We start from the raw sequence: 26,447 nt of genomic DNA, 5'->3' as shown, positions 1-26,447 counted from the left end.
CAGTTTGTCAGCCACTTTGTAACACATTGAGTTGCTATGGTAACATACAGTATGGCTGCGTATATTTCGGGGTTCAACCATGTACTTTTTCACCCTGTACAAGTATTCCAAATATGAATCCTACACTGTACATGAGCGTGTATTGTGTCTTTAAAAGACTGCACTTTTTGTTTCGGTGTAGTTTGTTTTCATTGCATTTTTCCTCAACTGGACTGCAATCTGATGAAAACAGGTTGAAACCAGATTGAAACTAGAAGATGTTTAGTGGCAGGATATGCGTCCGTCATCTTTGGCCCTTTTCAGGGTCTCCTCCGCAGCTTGTGTCTGTTTAGCTGCATTCCTGGTGGTTAAACATAAAATGGCAAATACGGTCTGTGAGTATAACGGTGGCGTGGTGGTGTAGTGGTTAGCACACAACCAGAGGGGAAATCAGACTTTTTTTTTTTGCTTTCCAGTTTTGGCTAGAATACAATATACAACCCCAAAAAACATTTTAGAACAAATTTGAACTCGCTAATAGAAGTACTACTACTGCTACTACTACAGAGAGAACCAAATCAGGCTGCACAGTGGTCGAGTGATTAGCGTGCAGACCTCACAGTTAGGAGACCCGAGTTCAATCCCACCCTCGGCCATCTCTGCGTGGAGTTTACATGTTCTCCACATGCATGCGTGGGTTTTCTCCCACATTCCAAAAACATGCTAGGTTAATTAGCGACTCCAAATTGTCCATAGGTATGAATGTGAGTGTGAATGGTTGTTTGTCTATATGTGCCCTGTGATTGGCTGGCCACCAGTCCAGGGTGTACCCCGCCTCTCACCCGAAGACAGCTGGGATAGGCTCCATCACCCCCCAGCACCCCCGCGACGATAAGTGGTAGAAAATGAAAGAATATTACAACTTCCAATAGCCAATTTTTTCTTGAATATTTCAATGTTGAGGTTGCATGGCGGTCGAGTGGTTAGCGTGCAGGCCACACAGCTAGGAGACCCAAGTTCGATTCCACCATCTTCTGTGTGGAGTTTGCATGTTCTCCCCGTGCATGCATGGGTAACATTGTATTGTATATAAATGCATTATGTATTGCGGCGGGCTGCACGGAGGTCGAGTGGTTAGCACACAGACATCACAGAGAGGGGGCGAGGGTTCAATTCCACCCTCGGCCGTCTCTGTGTGGAGTTTGCATGTTCTCCCCGCGCATGTGTGGGTTTTCTCCGGTTTCCTTCCACATTCCAAAAACATGCTAGGTTAATTAGCGACTCCAAATTGTCCATAGGTATGAATGTGAGTGTGAATGGTTGTTTGTCTATATGTGCCCTGTGATTGGCTGGCCATCAGTCTAGGGTGTACCCCGCCTCTCTCGCACGAAGACAGCTGGGATAGGCTCCAGCACCGTCACAATAAAACCTTTACGTTATACGTTGTATTCTAATATATGGTCGCTTCCAAAACAACAACGCTCCACTTCTGCACCGTCCCAGTCACATCACAAACAACTGCTAAGTTCAACTCTTCTTTGTTCGGGTTGGAGTCATTGTATTAGCACCCCCCCTCTCCTCCTCTATGTGCACATCATGTAAATTGCAGGGAAGGGTGGGTATGTAATTTCAGCGCGGACATGTGCGCTTAAATTAGCGTGCGGCGCGGTCAGTGGGGGCGAGCACACTGACGGAGCCGGGGGCCTTTTTTGCGGCAGGCGATTGGCTGCGTCGCCGCGCTAACACGCTGCGCTTTTCCAATGCTTGTGACGGGGGTGCTTCTGATGTGGCCGACCGCCGTGGCCTGATGACGGGGGTTGCATGTGTTCCTTGACCTTAACCATAATGGACAAGGTTTTTACCCGCCGGAAGAAAATTACAGCCCCTCTGGAATGCTACTCTTATTATTTTCCGTACGAGAGCGAAGAAGACATCTCAGCGTTAGGATCTCGGGCTGTTAGCAAAGCATGAAATGTGCACGTAGGCGGCTAATAGATGATTAGCGAATGGGAGGAGATGTTAAATTGGAACTGTTAACACATTTGACTTCCTTCCTGCACAGCCGCCTACGCCGTTAGATCCCACCCCGCCTCAGTCGTGTATCAGTCACTCCCTCCCCTGCCGGGATGCTGATGGAATAGCGCTACGAGCCCCGCTTCCAATAAAACGGCATGAACTCACGTTGAAAAGGCATCAAACCTGCGGGTGCTGCTTGGAAGCTGCCAAAAGTGACTCGTAAATTGAAATGGTTTGATATATTTGGCCCCGCTCATCTGTTGGGGGGGGGGGGGTGTAGACTAACCGCACGGGTCAAGCTGGCGCCGACTTCGGCCTTCGAGCAGGTGCTGATGCTCCTCATTAGCATTTGCGTCAAGTTTTGTTCCTCGCTTTGAAAGAGATAAAGATCAGTGAGATTAGCATGGCTTGGATTGGAATGGAATGGGGGGGGGGGGGGCGTCTATGATGATACCAACAGCAGAAGATCAAAGGACCCCCCCTCCCCATCCCTGAGGCCAAGTGCTTGATGTTCTCACCTCGTCACCTGACCTGTCAGGTGTGTATGAGAGGAAACATCAGCTCGGTCACGTGAAATAGACGAGGTCCCTTTAAAGGACTACACCACTGAAAGCACGCATGTTGACATCGTATCCACACTTTCCATCGGAGTTACAAGCTCCTCCCCTTCCATAGCAGCTACTTTAATACACAACATTAAACACATAATATTAACAGCTATTTCGAGAGCAGTGCTGCAAAGCATGATGGGAGATCGCACTAGACTTACTTCCTACTTACCCCAATTGTGGCAAAGTCGTAAAAGTTGCATAGCATATCGCAGCTGTTAGAGTGCTTGGATCCCGCCTCGCCTCGGAGATGCTTGGTTCAATTCCAGATTAGAGCCCAAACCACCAATTTACTCTCACTTTTATTCTACGTTTTAGTCTATTTTCCACAGCATTTCAGTCCAGCTTCAGCGTCTGAACGACTCCTGCGTTTTAATCTAAATTTCAATTTTTAAACCTTTTCAAAGCGTTCCAGTTTTGCTTCAGCTTTTCAGAATTCACACACAATGTCTGCTGACATCGCATCATCTAGTTCGATGTTGATGTTCTCCTCCGTTTTGGGATTAACTTCCTGGAAACACTCACAACTCACTTTCATTCTACGTTTTAGTCTATTTTCCACAGCATTTCAGTCCAGCTTCAGCTTCTGAATTTTGGATTTTCTCACCTTTCCAGTTTTGCTTCAGCTTTTCCGAATTCACATGCAATGTCTGCGAGTTCGGTGTTGATATTCTCCTCTGATTTGGGATTAACTTCCTGGAAACACCGGCATCAAGCATGCACCAAACAGTTTTACAGATGATTAACAAGAATGACTCCGCTTTTGGGAAAATGTTATTTGGGTTTTTAAGGGGGTGGGGGGAGGGGGGGTGACACAGTCTTAAACTTTAATTATTAAACTTAATGATTGTTTGGAATTCATTGCTTACTCGTTTTTTTTTGTTTTTTTTTTGGCTCAATCCCATTTCTTCTTTTTGAATTTTCCAAACCAGATCTTTCCGATCTCCTGACTGTGTGGCCTACAAGCTAACCACCCCTCCAACGTGCAGCTAAAATGTAAATTAGCTGTAAGTTCTATTAGGTTGATGCTAGTACGATGGTGACGGCCAGGTTCATGCACTCTGGGGACAGATGACTCCATTGACTCAATTACCCGATTCACTTGAGTGAGTCACTCATAAGAACTCATGTGGTTGCCTACGCTACTGATTCATATAAAAAGGGATTAGCATTTCTTCAGTTTGTGAGCGTACCTTGTTGAGATGATTGACAGAAGTCAAAAAGGTGGGCTCAGATGTACGAGGGTAAAGGATGCACTGAGTTATTCCTCATCTCCTACGTGACAGGGACCGAAGTTCCTGGTCAGGAATGACAAGTCAGATTAGAGTTCAGGGAGGTCAGCGAAGGAACAATCAGAAGAAACGAGGCTTCTGGGAAATGTTTGACAGCAGAGTCGACTGACGAGCTGATAACAGATGACACATATAAGACGTACTGTATGCTCACACAAGAAGTGGGATTTCCTCCCCTCCGTCACCTTGCTAGGAGCTGCGTTAATCATTAACGACATGATTTGTATCTTTCTTAAACAATCCTTCGCAATGTTGCCACTGATATGGGTCAGCGTAAACGCTAGCAGGAAGTACATCCTCATCGACAATGATGGCTGCAGTTCGCAGTCGCTTTATTAGGACTAGTGGCCAGGGCCAGGGCACATATAGACAAACAACCATTCACACTCACATTCATACCTATGGACAATTTGGAGTCGCTAATTAACCTAGCATGTTTTTGGAATGTGGGAGGAAACCGGAGTACCCGGAGAAAACCCACGCATACACGGCGAGAACATGAAAACTCCACACAGAGATGGCCGAGGGTGGAATTGAACCCTGGTCTCCTAGCTGTGAGGTCTGCGTGCTAACCACTCGACCGCCGTGCAGCCCGCCGCAATACATAATGCATTTATATACAATACAATGTTACTGTGTGCCCTGCCATTGGCTGGCCACCAGGCAAAGACAGCTGGGATAGACTCCAGCATAGAAAATGGATGTTTGTTTTACTTTGGTTTCAGGGGTAATCTGTTTTTATCAAGGCATGTTTTTAGTATAGTCATTTCATCTCTGACTTTACAGACGCCATTAATATTTGGGTTGAACCTGTTGACACCTACTAGCAAAGTCGTAAACGTTGCATAACGCAGCTGTTAGAGTGCTTGGATCCCGCCTCAGAGATGCTTGGTTCAATTCCAGATCAGAGCTCAAACCACCAATTTAATTTACTCTCACTTTCATTCTACGTTTTAGTCTATTTCCACAGCATTTCAGTCCAGCTTCTGAATGCCTCCTGTGTTCATATACATGTTGGGGTACTGCTACCCCAATTGCAGCAAATGAAGTTGTATAGCACAGCTGGTAGAGTGCTTGGATCCACAGCCAGAGATGGTTGGTTCAATTCCTGATTTGAGCTCAAACTACCAATTTACTCTTACTTTCATTCTCGGTTTTAGTCTATTTTCCACAGCATTTCAGTCCAGCTTCAGCTTCTGAATGGCTCCTGCGTTTTAATCTAAATTTTGATTTTTAAACCTTTTCAAAAAAGTTGCTTGCTGACATGATGCTGACATCGCATCATCTAGTTCGATGTTGATGTTCTCCTCTGATTTGGGATTAACTTCCTGGAAACGCTGGCATCAAGCATGCACTAAATAGTTTTACAGATGATTAAGAAGAATGGCTTTAATTTTGGGAAAATGTTATTTGGTTAAACTTTAATAATTAAACTTAATGATTGTTTGCAATTCATTGCTTACTCGTTTTTTTTTGGGGGGGGGTCAATCCCATTTCTTCTTTTTGCATTTTCGAAACCAGATCTTTCCAATTTCCTGTCAATACAACTGTTTACTTTTACTATTTTTTACAACACTGATGATCCTGATGTTCTGTAAATATTCCTGTTTTTTTTTTATTTAAAGGGGACCGATTTTGCTGGGAATCTGCAGCCATATTGAAATAGTCCGGACAGTGCATGGCATGCAGCTCCACATATACCGTTTTAGATGTGGAGCAATCACACGGTACTTTTTGGCTTTTCACGTGAGTAAATCAGAGATGAATAAAACACTAAAAAACAAAAAAAAAAAAACAAAAACAACACATGCATCAATTGCGACACTCTCTTGACGGCTACAAATCCTTTTCGAGGCTGTAAATACGAGCGAGTAATTACAGTTAAAAATGTGTGTAATTGCTGCGAGTCTGACAGGACACGCGGTGTGGGCGGCGGCCACACCTGCTCATCATCATTATCATCAACAATTATGAAGAGTTAAAAAGCTCGCCGTGATTAACAGGATGTTGCATCCTAGTGTGTATGTGTGTGTGTGTGTGTGAGTCACATTTATTGTGCAAAAGCTGCAGGAGGCTGCTCGACACGTGCTGCCTTTTGTGTCAACCGCTAGACCTGAAGTCGGGGAGACCCCACCTCGAACAACGCGGCCATCAAACTATTTCGGAGTCTGCTTGTCTTCATGTGGTTGGGTTTCTATATCGGGCATCCCACCCCCCGACCCCACAAATTACACGAGGGGAATAATCTGCAGTTACATTATTACAACCAGTACAAAGTCAACACCCCGCAGCAACCCCCCTTTCTCCCCTCCCCAAGAGGATGCACCCCAAACGTCTTATTTGGACTCATCTGCGAGTGGTTACGGCACCAAAGCGCCATATGGCTGCAGGATGGAAAATTAGAGAGCCAGCGGGCCCTTTCCCCCCGGCAAGCAAGCTGATTGGGTAAACACACCAGCTTTGACAAAGCGGTTGGCCTCAAGACCAGTATGGAGGGTGGGGTCGGGGGTTGGCGGTTGGGTTGTTGGGGCCGGCTGCTTTTCAGCTCGCGGCCCAACTAACTGGCACTCAAGTCCAAATTTTGGGGGTCACAGGAAGCAGCCCGAAACATATCAGCAGAACGCCGCGGATTCTTCCCCGCAACACCGTCAGGTGACCAACAAATAGCGTACATCAGGTTTTAACCTGGCTATGTAACTCCAAGGGGGGTGTCAAGTGGACCATCACTGTTTACCGCAGGAAGGATGGAACAGTTCAGAATTAGATCCACAATCCCCTGGAAAAATATCTCAAAAGTCGGATCCTTCGCCCAGACAAATCTCATACCATCTCAGCAAATCTCATGAGATTTCAGTTCAATGAACCACAGAAATTGTAGCAGACGAAGTGCAGTGGAACCTCAGTTAGCATCATAAATTCATCCCAGAACGTCCAACCCTAACCAAAACTCTAACCCATTTTCCCACAAGAAAAACGGGAAATCCAATTACAATTAATTCCATTCATTCAGTCATTTTCTATCAATATTTGTTTTATACTTTTACAAATAATTATAAATGCATACTGTTTAAATCAGGGGTGGCCAAATGTGGCCCATGGCTGCTTTTTATATCATTTCACCAAATAAAACAGTAAAAATATATAAAATCAGCAGTCATTTGACAAGAAAGTGGTAATGTGCAAAGAAAAAAATTAAATAAGAATAATGATAATAATTCACAAGAATAATGTGGTAATATTATGAAGAAAAACGCCATTTTAGTTGCATAAAATTTAAAGCAAAAATTTTGTATTTTTTTTTTAAAGTTGTAATTATGAAAAATATAGTTGTCGTTTTTGGAAAATGTCTTGTATAAAATAAAGGCAAAATATTAGAAAGAGGAAAGTTGGCATTTTCGGAAATTTTGGTTGAGGAGAAAGTCGTAATATTACGAGAAGAAAATTCACAGAGATTATTTAAGAATGCAGTTCAAAGATTTGGAAAATAAAAGAAAAATTGGAAAAAAAGCAATGTTGATACTACAATACTTACATTATTGTATGCAAGTAAAACTATCATTGGAAAACTATAAAAAACATTTTTTCGAGTTATCATTTGTAGTGTAACTGTGTTAGCGAACAAAAAACTACAGTCGACCACTGATGACTTCATCGATGGTGCTGACTGCTGCTTCCTGTTTCCATGCGTTAGCAAGCTAATAGGCTGCTAATGAGGATGCTTTGACGTGAAAAAAAATACCTTAAGAACAGTTGGTATTTTTTGAACTCAGACAATGTTGACGCACAATTTGCTCATCCTCCGTCGACCCCGCCCCCCCGGCTACCTTGGTCTGGATAAAGTCGCTAAAGTCTCTTGGCACTCTAGTCTTACACTCTAATTCTCACAATGTTGCCTCATATGTGGATAAACGTGCATGTCCTCGAACTAAACACTGGAGACAGATTTGGTATCAACGCAAATCCCTTCTTCTCACGACTTCCCGTCATGTCATCCTTTCAGCGGAGAAAGGCATCTTTCCGAAAAATCGTAGTGCCAAGGACACCCAACCACCAGGAAGCATCTCTTCGCTTGGCGAGTGGTCGGCTAATTTAACATGGCTTCCAAGCTTTGATGTCATGTGTTGCAGCAGCCCGACCAGGTTTTGTTGTGACCAATCTGTGTCGTCCAAAGCGGACGCTGCCATTCAAGCTCAAGGGGAATGGTCTCTAAACAGGAGCTGATTGACAGACCTGTAATTATTGGAGTGTGTGTGTGTGTGTGACAATGCGGCGCAGAGTGACGCTGATGTCAAACACATGTTCCCCCTCCGCAGCCTGTACAGAAATAACCCAGCCTATTTCTGTGCCGGCTGCTGGTTAGCATGCAGGCTCCAGCCACTGATGTTTGCAATCTGGCCGCCACAGAAGGTTTTTACATGATCACTAATTCCAGAAAAAGTGGTCGGCCGAAGAATCCATCTTTGTTTTTGCTGCTGTTGCCATGCGTTTGTGCCAAAATATCACAGGAAGTTTTACGTACGTTTTTGAGCTAAATATTTTGCCCCAGTTTTTGTACAATTTTGCGTAACGGTCCTTTTACCCTGGGCTGTATCGTTCCGGGGAATCAAGTGTCTGAACCAGGGGTCTCAAACACGCAGCCCGCGGGCCAAATGTGGCCCGCAGGACACTAGTTTGAGGCCCCCGCCTTGATATGAAAGTTTAATGTTAGTGCGGCCCTTGCAAGTTTGATATGGATGCTGTATGGTATCATGTACCCAGAAAAAATTATTACGTTTGATTAATGTTCATGTTAAAGGTTAAATAACTGTTAATAGTTATCCTCCCTATCCGTGTGGAAGTGGTAAGTTTTTGGCTATTTAAGTTTAAAGGAAATAACTTGAAGGCTACCGTTTAGGTCGCTAGCTCTCTAGTTTGCGAGTTAGCATGTGTCTCAAGACCCTGCAGTTGCGCAATATGTTGTAAATAAAAAGAGTATAAATGTGACTATAGTCGTGTTTTGTCATGTCTACAGGGCTCTAATAATGCTTTGTTCATTTTAATCTGAAAAAAAATAATTTGTCTACCCACCAACTATATGTGGTTTCTTAAGTTTTTATTATTTGCTGTTTTATTATTATTATTATATTTATTTATTACTGATTGACTGATTTTCTTTATTCTTAACCCTAACCCTAACTCCACACAGAGAATCGAACCCAGGTCTTGCAGATCTCCAGACTGGGTGGCCAACATGCAAACCACTCGACCACCGTGCAGCCATTATTTTCCATACAATATATTTTTCCTTCAGGTTTTTGGGTGTCTGGAACATACTACATTACATGATTTCCTATGAGACCAGGGTTCAATTCCACCCTCGGCCATCTCTGTGTGGAGTTTGCATGTTCTCCCTGTGCATGCATGGGTTTTCTCCGGGTACTCCGGTTTCCTCCCACATTCCAAAAACATGCTAGGTTAATTAGCGACTCCAAATTGTCCATAGGTATGAATGTGAGTGTGAATGGTTTGTCTATATGTGCCCTGTGATTGGCTGGGTGTACCCCGCCTCTCGCCCCAAGACAGCTGGCATAGGCTCCAGCACTGCCCGCAACCCTCGTGAGGATAAGTGGTAGAAAATGAATGAATGATCTCCTATGGGAAAAATCACTTCAGTTTTCCCAGTTCCTGTCTTACATGGACCAGGACTACCAGATTGGTTGATTTATAAACGCTAAATAAAGTTCCTTTACCCTTGTAGTTGTCATCTACTACACTGCTGGATTGGTTAGCATTGTGTTTAGCGTGTATATTTGTCAGTAATTTAGTGCAGGCTAATTGTAGGAACCAATGATATTTTACAGCAGTAGGGAGGGCCAGAGAGCAGAAAGAACTTCCTGTATGAAATGAAAAGAGAAAGTCCCAATGGTGCCTTTGAAGCTGCGTACAACCGCCGGGTGTTTTCTCTTCCAGGAGAGGATTTTGCTTTCTATTGTGTCACCAGAAAAGACTTCTGCGTTCCCAGACGGCCTCCAGTGACATTTATTTGGGAGGTTTTGTTCACGAAACGTCAAAGAAGAACGGCGATGCTAAATCACTTCATCTTTTCACAGTTGCTTTAAAAAAAAAATGTTTTACAATTATTTGTTTTAACTTTGATAGAGATGTTTGCTTTTCAAACAAAGGAAAACCTGGCCTTTATTGATATGCCTTTTCCACACAATTCCCATGGCGGGACATGTTGGGGCACCGCAGCCCGTGGAATGGGAATACAAGGAGCATATTTGGAAAAGTCGAGGCTCTTGTCTTTTGGTTTGGATAAGAGTGCGGGGATGACACATTTATTAACTTGCAAAACAAACATCTACAACGCAGCCAGCACCCCTTCTTTGTGTTTGTTTGGGATGGCGTGACAGAATTCAGGAACGTTTTCCAGGAATAGCAAGATACTTCCAGGTTCTGTCAAGCATGCTTTTCTCTATGGAGCATATTATTTTTTTATTTTATTTTCTGTATGTTTAGTAAAGGGGACCTATTATTACACTCAGTTTTCCTTTGTATTGAGTTGTGAACTCCTATAGAGCAGCTACACGCAATAACAGCACAGAAAGTCTTCTAGATCTTCCAGAATTTACACCTATTCCAGCTGTATTTATTTGCATTTCCAAAATGATCCGGTTTAATTTATCCCACCACGGCCCACCTCCTGGTATGCCCACTCCGCTGTGATTGGTCACATTCCCAAGGACTTCTGGATACATAGCTTAGCGTTTACTAATTAAGACTAATAAGACTATAATTTGTTGTGGCTTTTGTTTGCAGGACACGAAGAATTAAACATGCATAGGCTAAAAAGCGTAAAGAAAGAAAACCATTTGCGGGCCATTTGTGGACCACATTTTTATGGGCCTGTGAACAAAAACATTAGCCACGTTTACATGGACCCAAATATTCCAATTGCATCCAGTTTATTTGCTCAAACGGAAGAAATGTAACCTTTGTATACACCTCATTCCCAAAGAAAAGTGCCAATCCGAATGATTATATAATCGGATTCACGGGGGTGGAATATTCCTTTTCCCCAATCCGATTGAGGTATCTTGTACACGCTCAAACGGAAAGTTGTTAGACTGCGTTCTTCTTCGTGGTGTTTTTCTTCTTCTGTTTTTTTATTGAGTAATCGGCACTGGACTGCTGCGGAAAGTTTGTTTTTGATTCAAACTGGACGAAGGAAAAACTGGTTATTCCAACAAGTGGAAGAAAAACTCGGAAGTCGGTATCACGTGATGTTGGTGTTTATGCTTTACTGGGCATGCCCCATTGACTATTCTGGTTGATTATAGCGCCGCATGTAGACAAGGGATTGGAATATTCCTTTCCATGGATACCATTGTTTTCGGAAAGGTCATTCGGAAAGAGAAAAACTCCTCATGTAAACGTGGCTACTGAAAGATAAGAAAAACGAAACCAAGTTTGACAGATCACTGACACACATACAGAGTAAACGTATAGCTGATTAGTAAACGACAAATACAGCATCTTCTCATCCGTTTGTGTTATTTTTAGCCCCGCCTAGTTCCAATTAACCACGCCCACTGAAATTGACATTGATTGATTGAAGTTACTATAACTATACCGTAGCTATCCTAGTTGCACTATATTGACGTCCGCAAGTCCCTGCTAGACTGAATGGGATCAATGACGCAAATGGAATCACATTTGTGCAAAGAAATACGACTAAAAGAAATCTTTACGGCCCTGATCGGCGTCTCCAGTGAGGGTTGCTGAGGTGTTTTATCATTGCTGAGGTCGAAAAAGCCTGTGTGGCCCCAATTAGTTGTGATTTTAAGTCTGGCAAGAGGAGTTGATCGTGTTTCACACGCAAGAATAACACGGTTATGAACAATTTAGCGCTAAAAACAGCACTCAAACTATGTATTTAGCCGGAGGCTTCTTGGGAGGTCCCCGGGCCCCCAGGCTGGGTAGGACCACTGCCTTGGTGATTCCCGGCCTCGCTGCCGGCATGACTGCACTTGCTGATGCGGCACAGCTCACCCCCTCCCCCCAGTCCATATTCAAGTCTATTGCACGACAACTATTTATTGAAACGTTTGGCTGCTCGGCAAGGTCACGTGACGCCCGTGTGTGTGTCAAGGCCAGCTAAATATAACACTCAGCTCCTGCGTGCTTTAAGCTAATATTGTTGTAAAGTCTGGAAAGTCGGGACCACACGCACCCTGCAAACTCCCAGCACACGGGAGCAGCATCTGCTTCTTTCCTCGGAAGGAAGTCCGCCGCATTCCGTGGCTTCACCTGTCAACCATGTCCAGGTGACTCAGCTGTCACTTTGTGACAACCGCGCCACCGGCGGCTTTGACGTCACGCCAGGGATATCAGAGGATTCCCTTCAGTTGCTCGGCGACGCGAGTAAACGCCGGGGTCGGGGACTCCTCTCCGCGGCGCACCTGAGAAGACGTGTTGTCTCATCTTTCCATGTTGAGCAACCCTTGTTATTTTCCACCGGGTCATATAACCGCAGCCATAAAATCATTTAACTGTTTAGGTGTGTGTGTGTGTGTGTGGTCTCCATGGCAACCAAACAAGTTATGAAAGGGAAAGGTGAAGGTGATACGCTCCTGTTTTAATGATAGATGAAAGGCTTTGATTAGACGCCATCCATCACATAATCTGTGTCTGTCCAGCCCGAACACACCAGTGGGGCTCGAACCTGTGACCGTACATCCCCATCAAAACTAGCGTTATGTTGAGCTAAAAGCCCCGGGGCTCACAACCCAAAGTCCAGCCCAGTTCTTAAAGGGGAAATGCACGTTTTTCTGTTTTTTGCCCCCCACATCATTCACAATATTTCTTTCAAGTTAATATGAGCTTGCTAACAATGGAGTCGTGGGAAATACCTGAAGACAAAAAACAAATCGGTGTACACGACACGCGCTTCAAGCACGGCCCAAATGCTCTCATTGGACAGCTGCACTGGAGAAGTGGCGACACTGACGGGAGCGATTGCAGACCGTCAACCGCAGCCCGACACACAACCAAAGTTCCTCCTGCACTGAAAGTGCTACACAGTGTCTGCATGCTCTCAAGTCCTTGTCCGCATTGGCTTGATGATCACATCGCCAGCCTCAAACTCACCACACCCTACTACCTAAGGGTTCGCCTCCAAAAGCTCCACCTCGGTGAGACAATTTTTGAGGCACTTTTTGCAGGGTGCAAAATTTCTAAACTATCACTCTCACAAAGGCAGGAGGTCTTTGACAGGACAGGAAGTCAAAAAACGTGACACACGTCCCTTCGTGTCATAGAGCGAATGGCCATTTTTCGCTATTTCGTACACGTCTTTTCGAAGCCAGGTACATGATGGAGGACTCACCTTAAGCCTAAATATAACCCTTAACCTAAATATATAGCAGTTTATAGCAGTATATATAGCAGACAAAGCATGTCTTTGAGTTGTTATTGTGGTTGTGTTTCACAGTGGTTAGCTTATTTTTACACTTAGGACCCTTAAGGTGAAAATGTGTTGTAAAACACCGCCTGTGTAGTTAATTGACATGTGTTATGATGTCTACATTTTGACACGGGAACAGATATGGGATGTTTGCAGACAGATACACACGAGATATGCACAGTACATCTAATCTGAGCCACGGCATTCTAACCATTAAGGTGCGATGATACGCATGCCAAGTCTATAATAGACTACTTCAAGTGCAGCACAATCTGATCTTAAGTGTTTTTTGGAACAATAACAATAATAACAGGTGCACTTTGAAGGAAGTCATTGTCTCATTAGAGCGGAATCAGCCTCGAACATGAGGCGCATTCTCCAGAAGCTAACTATCCTAGCTTGGATTGATGCGGTCAGAGAGGCATCAATTAACCAATGTTTAATTACTCTGCTAATTACTTTTCAATGGCACAGTGGCTTGATCGTGTCTACGACATGGGAACAGCTGTTCCTAATGAAGTGTCATGGCAGTGATGTTGAATCCGGTCACCTGCACGGCGTGACTCACATGACCCAAAAACGCAATGTCCCTTTTATAGCAGTGAGCTCACGCGGGACCACTGTGGTTTCTCCGACCTGGACCCGAGTACAAAGGCCGCAGTGTGGCTGGGAGCATCCCTGCGACCACAACTTGACTCACATCCTCTCTCTCCCCCCCGTCCCCCTGAGCATGTTTATGGAACGTGAAGTGGTGCTACGTGGACCATGATATCACAGGTCGGGGCGGTGCTTCCACGGAGACGCATGGATGCGAAGGACCTGGAAGAACGATGCAGTGAGTACACCTAAATACACGCGGTCCTCGGATTACTGATGACTTCCCTTTTGGTGGAAGTCGGAAAAAAGTTAATAAGAGTTAATAATAAGTTATTAAAAGTTAATAAGGGAAGTTATGTGGTCTGCGTCGCTGTAGCTCTTCAGCGTTGGTTAATTTAATTTGAATTTGGCAACATGATTGCAACTCAAGGAGCACCTAAATTGGAATGTGGCATGAAAGCCTGCAGTGCAAGTCCGCCTGTGACGCTTCAAGTGACGAGCGGGTGTTTTCTCTAAATATACATTTAATGATAATAAAGGGTTTGGGATACATATGGAAAGGGGTTTGTAACTGTTAGGAATCACTTCCATGCAACTTGAGTAGGACAATTTGTCTTTTATGCAAGTCTGATGGCGTCGCTCCACAGAGAGACAATAATTGGCTTACGTTACGACCTCATGGATATGTAGCTAATATATACAAACAATCAACAAAGAGGTGAGTGTGTGTGTGTGTGTGTGTGTGTGAGGCGATGACGGCGAAAGAATGTAACACTTGTGTGACCTACGGATGACGCCGCATGTAAACATGACTCCTGCTCGACACGGCCGTGTTGGCAAAAACAAAAATAACGCTTTCCTGTGAAACGTCCCTCCTTAGACTATTTGAAATGATCATTTAACAAAAAAAAAAAAAAGACCGTCCCATGGTCTCTTGAGTGACACCTGCAGACAAGCGGCTGATTGACGGCCTGACTCCATCCCCATCCGGCTGAGGCGTTGCCTACTGGGTGCGGAGCTGGTAATCTGTGGAGGAAATGGACAAGACTTAATTGAATATGCAGATGGACGGCAATACAAAGACAATGTTAGGAGGATGTTGGGCAATTAGTGGGAACATTAGAAAAAGACCCCACAAGTGAAAGCCTTTCCCAATTATAATCTCAAGAGTTCTTTTTTTTTTAAGTTCACTTTCACACGGTTCACAGGAAGTTGCCTCATGTTGTAGCTGTTTTTTCTTTTTATAGAAAAAGTGCATCACTTCCCACCACATTGCAGGCCATTGCCTAACTCTTGCCTAATGCCTGCACTGTGTGTGTGTGTGTGTGTGTGTGTGTGTGTGTGCTATTACCTCCATTCTGGGTGATGTAGCGCACCCATGGCAGGGCCTGGTAGCCGCTCTTCTCAATGATCTTCAGGTAGCGCACCTGCCGACAAAACGCACCGTTAGAAACTCCTCAACCAATGCAGGGTCACATGATATTGAAGAAAAGACCTTTTATGCACCAAATGTCAAACCCTGGAACTATTCCATAGCACGCTTGGTGAAAAATGTGGCTTCATTGATGGTGCTTTTTGGGGGGTTAAGTGCTAAGTGTTAAGTGCTGCTTTGGTAGTTATGCCATAGAAAAACATTTTTAGGATCTTCTAAATCCGTTTATTGACATAGAGCCCTCCAGACGAGAAATAACACTTCTTACACTCTTATCCCTCAATATGGTAGAGTGCTGTGAAACATAGTTTGCTCCCTTTTGCATGTTTATCACGCTTCAGATCAAAACATTTAAATATTAGTCAATGACAACACAACTGAACACATAATGCAGTTCTTAAATTAAACTAAATTAAATAAAAAATCCAAAGTTACATGGCCCTGGTTGGGCCACCCTTAGCAGCAACAACTGCAATCAAGTGTTTGCTATAGCATGCAATGAGTCTCTTACAGCGCTGTGGAGGACTTTGCAGAATTAGTCAAAATTAGATTATTTTTCAATTTTTCTGTCATTTATTTGCAAGAGAGTCAAACCTCCAGTGTATTTTGATTCCTCTTAATAAAGCGTAAGAAAATTAGCATTTGCCCAATTCTAGTCAAATAAGGGGCCAGGTTTAGGTTTTCCTGCTTGAGTTTAAAAGCTCTTCTGGCCTCGGCATGAAGTCTGGGTTTTAATTTCATGGAGAGACTTGCTTGGGATAAGAAGGGTTTCTACAATGTTCTCATAATGTGAGCCCAACTGTACATCATGCAGCACATTCTTATCATTTAGATCACAACATTTCTGGGCCTTAAATTGTTAATTTGGGTAAAAAATACATATAATTTGCTTATATATATATATACATATTTTTATCAACCATGAAAGACTACTGGAATAGTGTGGAGTAACTTTTGACAAATGGTGATAATGAAGGGACGACCGTATTAGTAGTCCACATGCAACATTTTCACTGTCCAAACCACTTTTTTTTTTTTTTAAGCTCCTGAGTCCAAGAAGAGTCCACATTGTAAACACCAGAGATACGAGCAGAGTTCTTGAGGAAGCAGCGACGTGACTCACAAGAAGGGGAAGCAGCTTTACGGAATGGTGGTTCGAAGGAAACGCACATTTCTTTGACGTGACTGTGTTTTTTTTGGGATGATTCAGCACAATCCCCCTGTTCGGCTTTCACAAGGCCGTTAACCGAACAAGCGTTACCACACCGCTGGATTTCGAGTAAGGCCAGAAATAGCCTTCCAGATGAAGACGATAGTACGAGTATCACATGGTGGATGTCACTTGTGTAGAAAAAGGCCGTGTGATGTGTCAGGGATGTAAAGTTGACCACATGTGCACACTCGCCATTAAGAGGCCCAAAGCGCACATTTGACCACCGTAAGGCTGACGTGACCCTTTTTCTTGGGGGCGGGGGGGGGGGGGGGGGAAGCCACCATGTCTCAGTCACACTGGCTTCCAGATGAGCGCGGGAAGGGAGAGTGCAGGAATTATGCTGGTGGATTGGCAGCGGTACCCGACTCTGGTCGCCTCGTTTTTAGCTTTGCTTGACCCAGCGAGGTCACAGAACGCCATGGGCTGGCACGGCGCAACCGTGTCCATGCCGTCAGCAAAAAAAAAAAAAAAAAAAACATCTGCGGGATAGCATTCCGCCGTTCTGAAATGGAGGATGCTTGTTTGTAAACATCAGGTTGGACCTCATGTCTTGGCACCTCAGCAGGCGTCAATTGGCAGCCGCCATAAGTGTGGCCCTGCTGCATTTAAGTGCATCGTACGCACTCGAAATGAGCGCTCTCTCTGCAGTTAGTGGCGCAGTTAAGAGCAACTTTCCCATGCTCTGATGTTTACACGGCTTAATTAAACTCCACCGCCTCTCATTGCACGCCTCCTCTTGCACGTAGAGAGCGGCGAGAGAAACCACGTGCTGCCTTCAAATAAGAGGACAGGTTAGCAGCCTGACGCACGCGTTGGACACGACCATGGGTGGCCCGGGTGCACCCAAGTGAGATAAAGACCGGGAAATTAAGTCACCTCATTGCAGAAAAAAAAACTGCCCCAAAACACCGGTGATGGTGTTTATTCCAGCATATTGGCGCCTCTCTGCAGGTTGACGTCCTCAAGTGCTGCTTGGTGAATCAGTGCATGAGTGAAAGCGAGCAAGGCAGCGGGGGTTAAGTAAAGTGCATAAGAGAAACGGCCCAAATGTGCTTGGATGCGAGTGTGTCATTTCCGAGTGGGATGAATGACATCCAACTTAATCATGTTTTGTTTGCAAATGTGGAAATGCTGATGATGTATCAGTCACTGAACAGTCGCATTCAGTGTCATCTACTCTTTTGTTGCTTATGAACGGTAGCAATATGATAACGTTATTAATGAAATAAATATACAGTGACCACGGGATAATTTCACAGAACTAATCAAATGTGGTGGTACCTTAGACCAGTGTTTTTCAACCTTTTTTGAGCCACGGCACGTTTTTTACGTTGGAAAAATTTTGCGGCACACCAATAACCAACATTATTTGCTTCTTTCAGCTTTTTCCTGATTATGGACTCGCCACAGCAGATCCTTTTGATCCGCATACAAATTTAAACAACAATATTACAAAATGTCACCACTACCTCTCACGTGCATCACTAAGTCTATTAGAGGAACGAGGCAATCAGCTACATGTTGCCACACGGACGAATATTGCATTGCTCTGCCAGTCTTTACACCATAATACTTGCAGAATAATATTTGCAGAAAATTATGAATACATGTTAATTAAAAAAGTGATATTGAATAATTCCTCACGGCACACCTGACGATTTCTCACGGCACAGTTGTTGAAAATCACTGCCTTAGACTAGCCAAACAATGAGCCAAAGCATACCCGTCATTTACTGTGGTTGGTTTATTAATAAGGATATAAGCCTTATGATGGCACTGTGTGTGGCTGTTTCATCATAACGTTGTCTTATTTAACAAATTTCACATTGCCCCTAAATGCGATTATTTTCATTTCGTGAAAAAGTTAAGCGTCTTTTTCTTATTACAGTAAACCTCGGATATATTGGAAATTCGCTCACAACGGACAGATAAAAAAGAACCGATTTTTCTGTAATGCATTTCCAATAAAAATTCATTGCATATATCGGATTTTTTATAACGGATTTCGCCTATTTCGGACAAAATCTCCAGTCCCGTTCCAATGCATTTCCATTAAATTTCCCTCGCATATATCGGATGGCCGCATCGTTATGCTAATCTTGTTGATGTCACTGGCTATTGTCTTTCTCCTGGCTCCAGATTTAGGACAAATATAAAAGTGAGTGACGTCAATAATACTAGCACAGCAGTGAATGAGATCTTAACCTCACTATTGGAAATAACGTAGGCCTGACGGGCGTAACAGGGCCTAGCTTAATTAACAATTTGTTACGCTCAGAGTCCAATAAAGTTAAATTCTCATTACCTTACGTCTCTTTTCATTGCCCAGTCCAGGTACATTGGAAACATAGTCAAGGAAGTGCCTTTTTATAACGGATAAAATCCGATTTACATAAAACGGACATTTTCCGGTATACGCATATAACGGATTTCGCTTATATCAGACAAAACCAGTGGGAACAATTTAATCCGATATATCCGAGGTTTACTGTATTATTATTACCTCTCGGGTCGAGGAAATCTCATTTAATTTGGTGTCATTGAATTTTACTGCAGAGAGCAAGTCTTTGCCAACATGTCTGTATTTCCTTATTTTTCTTGGCCAGTTGTAATGTCCAAGTGGTACTAACATTGTGACTGGTGAGTGTATTACAATTATCTGTCTTAACAGACAAAAAAAAAAAAAAAAAACCTTCAGTGAATTGACTCGCTATGAAGCTTGAAAGCATGCAGCGTGTGACTTGAGGTCATTTGTCACTCGGCTCTTTGCTGTGGCGGTTTTGTTTTAGTCACAAAATACATTGTCCGCCGTTATTTTGATGTGGACGGCAAACGTGCAATTAAGGGAACCTGATGCAAACTGTTTTCATTTGTCTTTGAATAGGTTTGCCAAGTGGCATTCGGAACATGGGAAAATATGATGTTGTGTTCCTGCGACGCATATATAATCACAAGACAACTGTCATTATGCAGTCAGTGCAAAGCTCTGCAGCGCCGGCATTCCAGCAGGGAGGAAGGTCATTTGCATCTTGTTTCAGTTTGGTTTTCGATGGGAACATTTTTAAAGTTTACACGATTTTTTTTATTTAACAGGAAAGCAGTCAGACTCCGCTGACACTGAGAGAGCGCCTTTACAGCTGCTACACTGCCCCCTGTGGCCAAACGTAGGTTGCATTTCCCCTTGTTTAAACGTTTACTTGCCGTGTGAAGACATTGCAAGTGCGGCAAAGTGTGCGTACCTGGATGCCGGAGGTGGTGAAGTAGGGGATCTCGAACTTGACACTGATTGGGGGCTTCCCCTCTTTATCTTCAGCTTCCACACTCGGGAGACCAAAGTGGGCTCGCATCAAATACTCCTTCCCGCCCTGTTATAAAATACGTCATAGTTTGAGGTGCAGAATGAATCAGACAGGAGGGGTTTAAAAATAATAATAATTTGCTTTGTTTTGCTCTTCTGAGTCACACATGTTGGCGCTTACAGGGAAGGACTTGATGGACCAGACGATCTCGCTGTTCTCAGGCACCCACTTGACGCTGCCAACTGTGGTCTTGAACTTGGGAGAGTCGGCGTCTGTTGGCACGGGAATGTGGATCTCCACATTGTTGGCGGTGGAACGGCGTTTGAATTGACTTTTGGCCTGATAAAATGGAGGGGGCGAAGGGGGGGAAACAAGCAGGTCGGGTTTGGCACGGCATTGGCAGGAGTGACAAACCAGTTTAGAATTTAGCTTTTGTTTGCCACCCACATGGCAACAGGGCACAGTGTGAATGGGAATCACTGCGGCGGATGACTAATTAATTCGTTTAAGCAGCCAAAATCTTCACAATATGTAATAATGATGGTGTACTCTGTGTTATATGCAAATGTAAAAAAATGACTGAGGAGCCAAGTGTGGGAACCTACCTTGATCATGTACTCGATGCGACTATGAGAATGCTTCTCAATGACGGATTCAATCCAGATCAGCGGCTTCACCTGACACGTAAACAACTCATATTTGATTTGCATTCAGCACAGAACAGCCATGGCTAGACGGTTTGAGAACAACACACAATTTGCTGCTTCGGTTTTGATGCTAAGTTGCATATAACCCAGAATCTTATGAAGTGATAACACGACAATTAAAAGTCCCCTTTGTCATGAAAATGAACGTCATCCCAAAACACATTTCATTGCATTTCATTCAGTCCTGCCACAAAAGGACCAATCGACATCAAGTTAGTTAAAGGAGACCTATTATGCTTTTCCCACTTTGCTGATAAAAATGTTGTTTCAATGTTGTATTCTGGTGTTAAACTGTGCCAAAGTTTCAGATAATGCAATGATTTTCAACCACTGTTCCAAGGCACACTAGAAATACTCGCAGCACACCTTTCTTCTATTCCTGCCACGATATCAACTTTGTGTTCATCTAAACAGGCCCAGGTTTCGCACAGAGTGAAATTATATTGTAATTGAATGAGTATCATTTTGTAACATTTTCTGTTAGTGTTGTGCCGCAAGATTTTTTCCAAGCAATGTAAAAAAAAAGTGTTGTGGCTAAATAAAAGGTTGAAAAACATCGATATCGAATAAGGTTTGCGCATTTGGAAGTGAGCCCTGCAAGAAGTTTGGGATTTTGGCTGCTTGGTTCTCCAGCCAGAAGCTCATGAGTTATCAGTAGCTCTCCAAAGGCTTTACTCATTTATTATCAACTCCTATACCCACAAAATTAAAAAGTGGGGTTTGGCAGTAGTCACACTTGGGAGTGTGACTAATCACAGCGGAGTGGGTGTGCACAGAGGCGGGCTGTGTGTGGAATAAATTCAAATAGATCAGTTTGGAAATCCCAAGGAAATAGAGCTGGAATAGGCGCAGATTCTAGAAAGCTTTCTGTGCAGGTTAATCATGTGTACCTGCTCTATAGGAGTCTACAACTCAAAACAAAGGGTCTACAGATAAGCATGTGGTTAGTGTGCAGACCTCACAGCTAGGAGACTAGGGTTCAATTCCACCCTCGGCCCTCTCTGTGTGGAGTTTGCATGTTCGGGTTTTCTCCGGGTACTCCGGTTTCCTCCCACATTCCAAAAACATGCTAGGTTAATTGGCCACTCCAAATTGTCCATAGGTATGAATGTGAGTGTGAATGGTTGTTTGTCTATATGTGCCCTGTGATTGGCTGGCCACCAGTCCAGGGTGTACAATCGCCCAAAGAGAGCTGGGATAGGCTCCAGCACCCCCCGCGACCCTTGTGAGGATAAGCGATAGAAAATGAATGAAGGTCCCCTTTAAATAATATTTTTAGAATGTGCCACAGGGCCAACAAAAAAAACTGCGGGCTAGAAATGGCCCCTGGGCCACATTTTCGATGCAAAGGAAAAATTAGCATAATAGGTGTATTGGCAAGGGCAAAGGCTAGAGAGGGCGGTGTGATCCTAATTGAGTGAGAACAACAGACTGGAAGCTTTAAAAAGTTATTCCACTGTTAACCATGGCTACCTGCAAGGAAAGAGATGCAGTCATGGTAGCTTAGAAGAAAAAGAGCTTCTTAGGCAAGGATATTGCTGCTAGTAGGATGGCATCTAAACCGACCAACCATCCATCGGATCATTCGGGAGATGCTTCAAGGAGAAGGTAGAATTGTTGTGAATAAGGCTTCGGGGCATTTAACCAAGTCCAGCAAGTTAATTTAGCTGCAGGATCAGGGCACCACCAATACAGCACTTTCTCAGGTACAGTAGCAGGCAAGTTTGATTGCATCTGGTCGCATAGTGAGGTGAAAACGTTTGGAAGATGGTGTGATGTCAACAACGAAATAAGCCACTTCTCTCCAGGAATAACATCGGGGACAGACTTGTAGTCTGAAAAAGGTACAAGGACTGCTGAAAGCTTGCCCAGAGAAGAAAAGGCGAGTGCTATTCGTGTGTAGGATTGCTTCTTAGCCTAGAGAATGGGCTCACTCAATACTTTTTGAGAGCACAGCATGTGGTACCAAAACAACCCGGTAAAAGTGATAACTAGGTGGCTGTGGGAACAACATAGTAACATCTGACAAAAAGATCTAAAAACGCTGAAGCAGCAAATATTGTGAATACTTAACACTTGTATCATTCTCAGAACCTTTGACCAGGACTGTAGATTCCTCTTATCAAATACACTGCCTCCCTCTAGTGGACAATAGACATTACTACCACTTTGATGCATAAAAATCTTACATGAGTGTTGAGGCGGTAGGACATGAGCTCAAACTCGCCATCAGGCGGGATGAAGGAGATGGTGCGGTCGTTCTCAAAGCGAGACAGACGGACGCACTGATGAAACTTCACGTCCTCCAGCTCCACTGATTTACTCTTCCCTCCTGCAGGAGTCAACACAGGACACGGTTTTTCCAAGCAGGACAGGAACGTAACTGAATGTCTATATGAATTTGATTATTTTGGGCTGGCTGTTCTTGCAGCAACTCACGTCCGGTGTTTTCAAACAGAACCTTGTCGTTGAGGCCCAGTCGCAACTCTGGCATTCCGGACAGGAAAACACGCATCTTAATAGAACCAACAATCTCGCTGCGTAGAACGTTACCGTTGGCACTGACCTGAGAGGAGGCACAGAGGAATGGTAAAAGCAGAGCAAGATCATGCTGACATTCACGCAGGAGGGAAGTTTAGGGCCCGTTTGGCTTTTGGCATTACTTCAACAACACATCGTTCAGGTCTTACCAGCAGGTTGACCGACTCAATGACATCCAGGAAAACTTCATTTTTCCTGTACTTGATGCCCTCTGAGCGCCACGAAACAGCATTGGTGACTGTGGCGGGAGGGCGGGGGGCACCCGTGTCCAGTTTGTGCCCCTCCTGAGTTATATACCTGAGAGGAGGAAAACAGGGGCAAATTAGCTCACTTCCAGTCATCTTTCTACTTTGTACTCCGGTTTTCCCCGTCAATTCGGTATCACATTAACATGCAGGTTTAAAACCGTAGCCATCGTGGGTGGACAAATGTTCAAATTCAACCCAATCAAAGGGAAGAATGCCAAATATGGATGCTCCCATCGATCGGCCACCGAACAGTATCGGCTGATTTCTGTGACCGGCATAGGCTTGTATTTTCTTCCACAACGGAGCGCTGCAGGCATCTCATTTACGCGTGTGTCCTACAGCGGATAAGTCGTCGCTACGGTCTTGGGGTCATTTTGGTGGGATGGTTAATGGCTCTCACTGTGGTGGGCTGTAGTCCGAAAGCCCTAGAAATGGCTTAATAAACCTTTCCAGACTGACAGATCTCAATTAATCTCTGTTAAGTTATGTTTCCTTCTTCTTCGTTCCTCTTTATGGTAATGTTTTATTTCATGTGAACATGCATCAGATTACAATTGAGTGCATCCCATAATCAATTCACAGTTCCACATGTCCAAAAGGAGTAGGAAGAAGCAAAGCTTATTAAATCCTACCCCTCCATCTGATACTTTTACAATCAGTAACTGTTACATTTGTTCACTTCCTGCTTTCCATAATACAGTTTAAGTTTTTTTTTAAATAATGCACCTTGTACCGAAGTAGGAGGTGATATGAGCATCCAATGACATAATGGGTACCATAGTAAGTGTCAATATAGTGATATATATAGCACATCATGACTGGTTCAAGACTCTTCATCCTTGTATTTAGCAAACATCAACTGCTTGTATTGTTTCTTGAATTGGCTCATCGTTGTGCATTGTTTGAGGTCCTTACTCAATCCATTCCATAGTTTGATTCCACATACTGAAATGCTATGGCTTTTTAACGTAGTAGAAGTGTTTCAAATGTAGTTCTTCCCTGACATCATATTTCTCCTCTCTTGTAAAGAAGTATTGGATGACATTTTTAGCTAATTGGTTATTTTTTTAGCCTTGTGCATTATTTTAGCTGTTTGAAGATGAACTATATCAGCAAGTTTAAGTATTTGTGATTTTAGAAATAAGGAGTTAGTATGTTCTCTGTAGGCGGCATTATGAATTATCCTTACTGACCTTTTTTGCAGTACATTTAGTGAGTGAAGATTGCTTTTATAGTTATAACCCCATATTTCCACACAATAAGTAAGATATGGTAGAACCAGAGAGGGAATGTGCAAACTAGCTCCTTTGTGTGTGTAACTGTGTGTAACGGCTAAAGTGTGAGGCACATGTTTGTCATGTAAATATGTGTAGCATACCCCTCCTTTTCCTTTATAGACAAACTTTATTATTTAATATTTTTCTACTTTGTAACAGAGAGTGATGTTCAACCGGAGTTGTTGATTTCAAGAGAAAGTTCCCTGTCATTCAGGACCACCCTGACACCTCACAGGGGGACACGCCCTATTATTTAAGAACGAACCTATCCATCTCATTTCAGGGGCATTTAAAAAAAGACATATTCTGAAAACACCTCCGCTGACCACACTCTGTTTTCTGTTGTGATTGGCCGGGGTCGAGGTCGGCTGCAAAACCTCCATATTGTGTTAGTTACAACAATACAATGTAATAAGACTGCTAAAAGTCTCCGTCAAAGGGGGTGCAACTCACTCTTGCAGAATCTTGCTGTCGGTAGTCTGAGGGTAACCAAAGTCCATCAGCTCGTCCATCAGCTCATAAATGATGACAAAGTTATCTCGGATGCTCTCTTCTTCCAGTTCTTTGAAATACTCTGAAAAAACCTGCGGGGTACAAATGTAGCTTCTGAAATCAACATTTAAAGACTTGTGTTGGTTAAAGTGCAAAATGGAGATGACCCTTATAACCTACCTGGACAATTTTGTACAAGAAAGAGAAAACCAAGGAAACACTGGCATTTTTCTTGGATGTAGCAACCACTGAGGTGATGCAGGGTCAAGAGATTTTCAATCATAGGCAAAACGGGTAAAGTACAACTTAGCAGTGATGTCAGTGATGTTGTGGTAAGGATACAGTAGAGGTTATTGTGCTTGATCCACATGAAACGCACTCCACCGTGAGCCAGGATGGGAGAAAGTGTGCCCTCTTCCTCTTTGTCCATCAGGAGGCTCATGAAGTGCTCGATCTCGGACATGTCCACATCGCCTCGGTAGTTCCGGCACACCAGCACCTGACAGGTTCACATCAATGTTAGTTTTGATCACCATTTAACAGGTTTTTCCTTAACAATTATATGCTATTTGATTGGAAAAAGAATGTCATAAGCATACAAAATACTGCTGCATTTTTGTACATCCTGATGCACCAACCATTTATGCCGTGTTAATACAGCTGTTGCAAAGACAACAAATATTCTTCAAACTCTTGTTAATTTAGGAGCAGCAACACTTTTTGGGGTCTTTGACAGCACAGTAAGGACGGATTTGGTAGGATTTTCCCATTGCTAGCATCCTTCCCAGTCCGACTGTGAGAGGAAACAGCTGTCAACTTAGGGGATGTTTTTTTTCTTCATATCGCAGTCATTCGTTTAATTAATACATTAAACCTTTTCGCTACTAACTTAAAAGTTTTCACGGTTTATTTTCACACCAAAAATCACTATTACTCTACAACCATTGATGCGTTGAGACCGTATAGCCACCACTGTCAAAGAGGAATGTGCTAGCACGGATGCTACTTGCTAGGCTAACATTAGCCGGCCCCGTTATCTCCTTCCTTACCTTTCCTTTTAAATCCAAGACGTAAACGGCGCTCGCAGACATCTTGGATTTTTGGGTCGTTCAAAAGAATGCGCTGTGTCCACACCTTATGGACCGTGCTTAATTGATGACTTGTAGGAGACAAAAATTAAATATCAGACGTCCCATTCATAATACTGTGAGGAAAAAAAACACTTGACTTCCGCCTTTGACGCAGTAGCACGAGAGCATACAGCGCTACCTGGTGCCTTGGAGAATGCAGTAGTCCAGGGG

The 26,447-nt window shown here is 43.6% G+C and overlaps 1 protein-coding gene and 1 long non-coding RNA gene across 2 annotated transcripts; one reads left to right on the top strand and one right to left on the bottom strand.

Moving 5' to 3' along the window:
* Positions 1–14,443: 14,443 nt before the first annotated feature.
* Positions 14,444–26,375, bottom strand: ap1m1 (adaptor related protein complex 1 subunit mu 1). The gene is made up of 12 exons (XM_058062019.1): positions 26,196–26,375; positions 25,489–25,645; positions 25,327–25,394; positions 25,108–25,238; positions 23,279–23,426; positions 23,028–23,154; positions 22,778–22,920; positions 20,487–20,558; positions 20,062–20,220; positions 19,822–19,947; positions 15,289–15,364; positions 14,444–14,963 (listed from the first exon to the last, which is right to left on the bottom strand). Exons 1-12 carry the CDS (start codon positions 26,235–26,237, stop codon positions 14,941–14,943), a joined length of 1,272 nt encoding a protein of 423 aa, XP_057918002.1. The 5' UTR covers positions 26,238–26,375; the 3' UTR covers positions 14,444–14,940.
* On the top strand, positions 16,414–21,192 carry LOC131109739 (uncharacterized). The gene is made up of 3 exons (XR_009120781.1): positions 16,414–16,648; positions 19,467–19,599; positions 19,676–21,192. It is a non-coding gene; the product is annotated as an uncharacterized LOC131109739 (long non-coding RNA).
* Positions 26,376–26,447: the final 72 nt, after the last annotated feature.

Source organism: Doryrhamphus excisus, chromosome 22, assembly GCF_030265055.1.
Source record: "Doryrhamphus excisus isolate RoL2022-K1 chromosome 22, RoL_Dexc_1.0, whole genome shotgun sequence".
NCBI classification, from domain to species: domain Eukaryota; kingdom Metazoa; phylum Chordata; class Actinopteri; order Syngnathiformes; family Syngnathidae; genus Doryrhamphus; species Doryrhamphus excisus.
The sequence above is the reverse complement of the archived record's forward strand: the minus strand, read 5'-3'. Positions and strand labels throughout refer to the sequence as shown.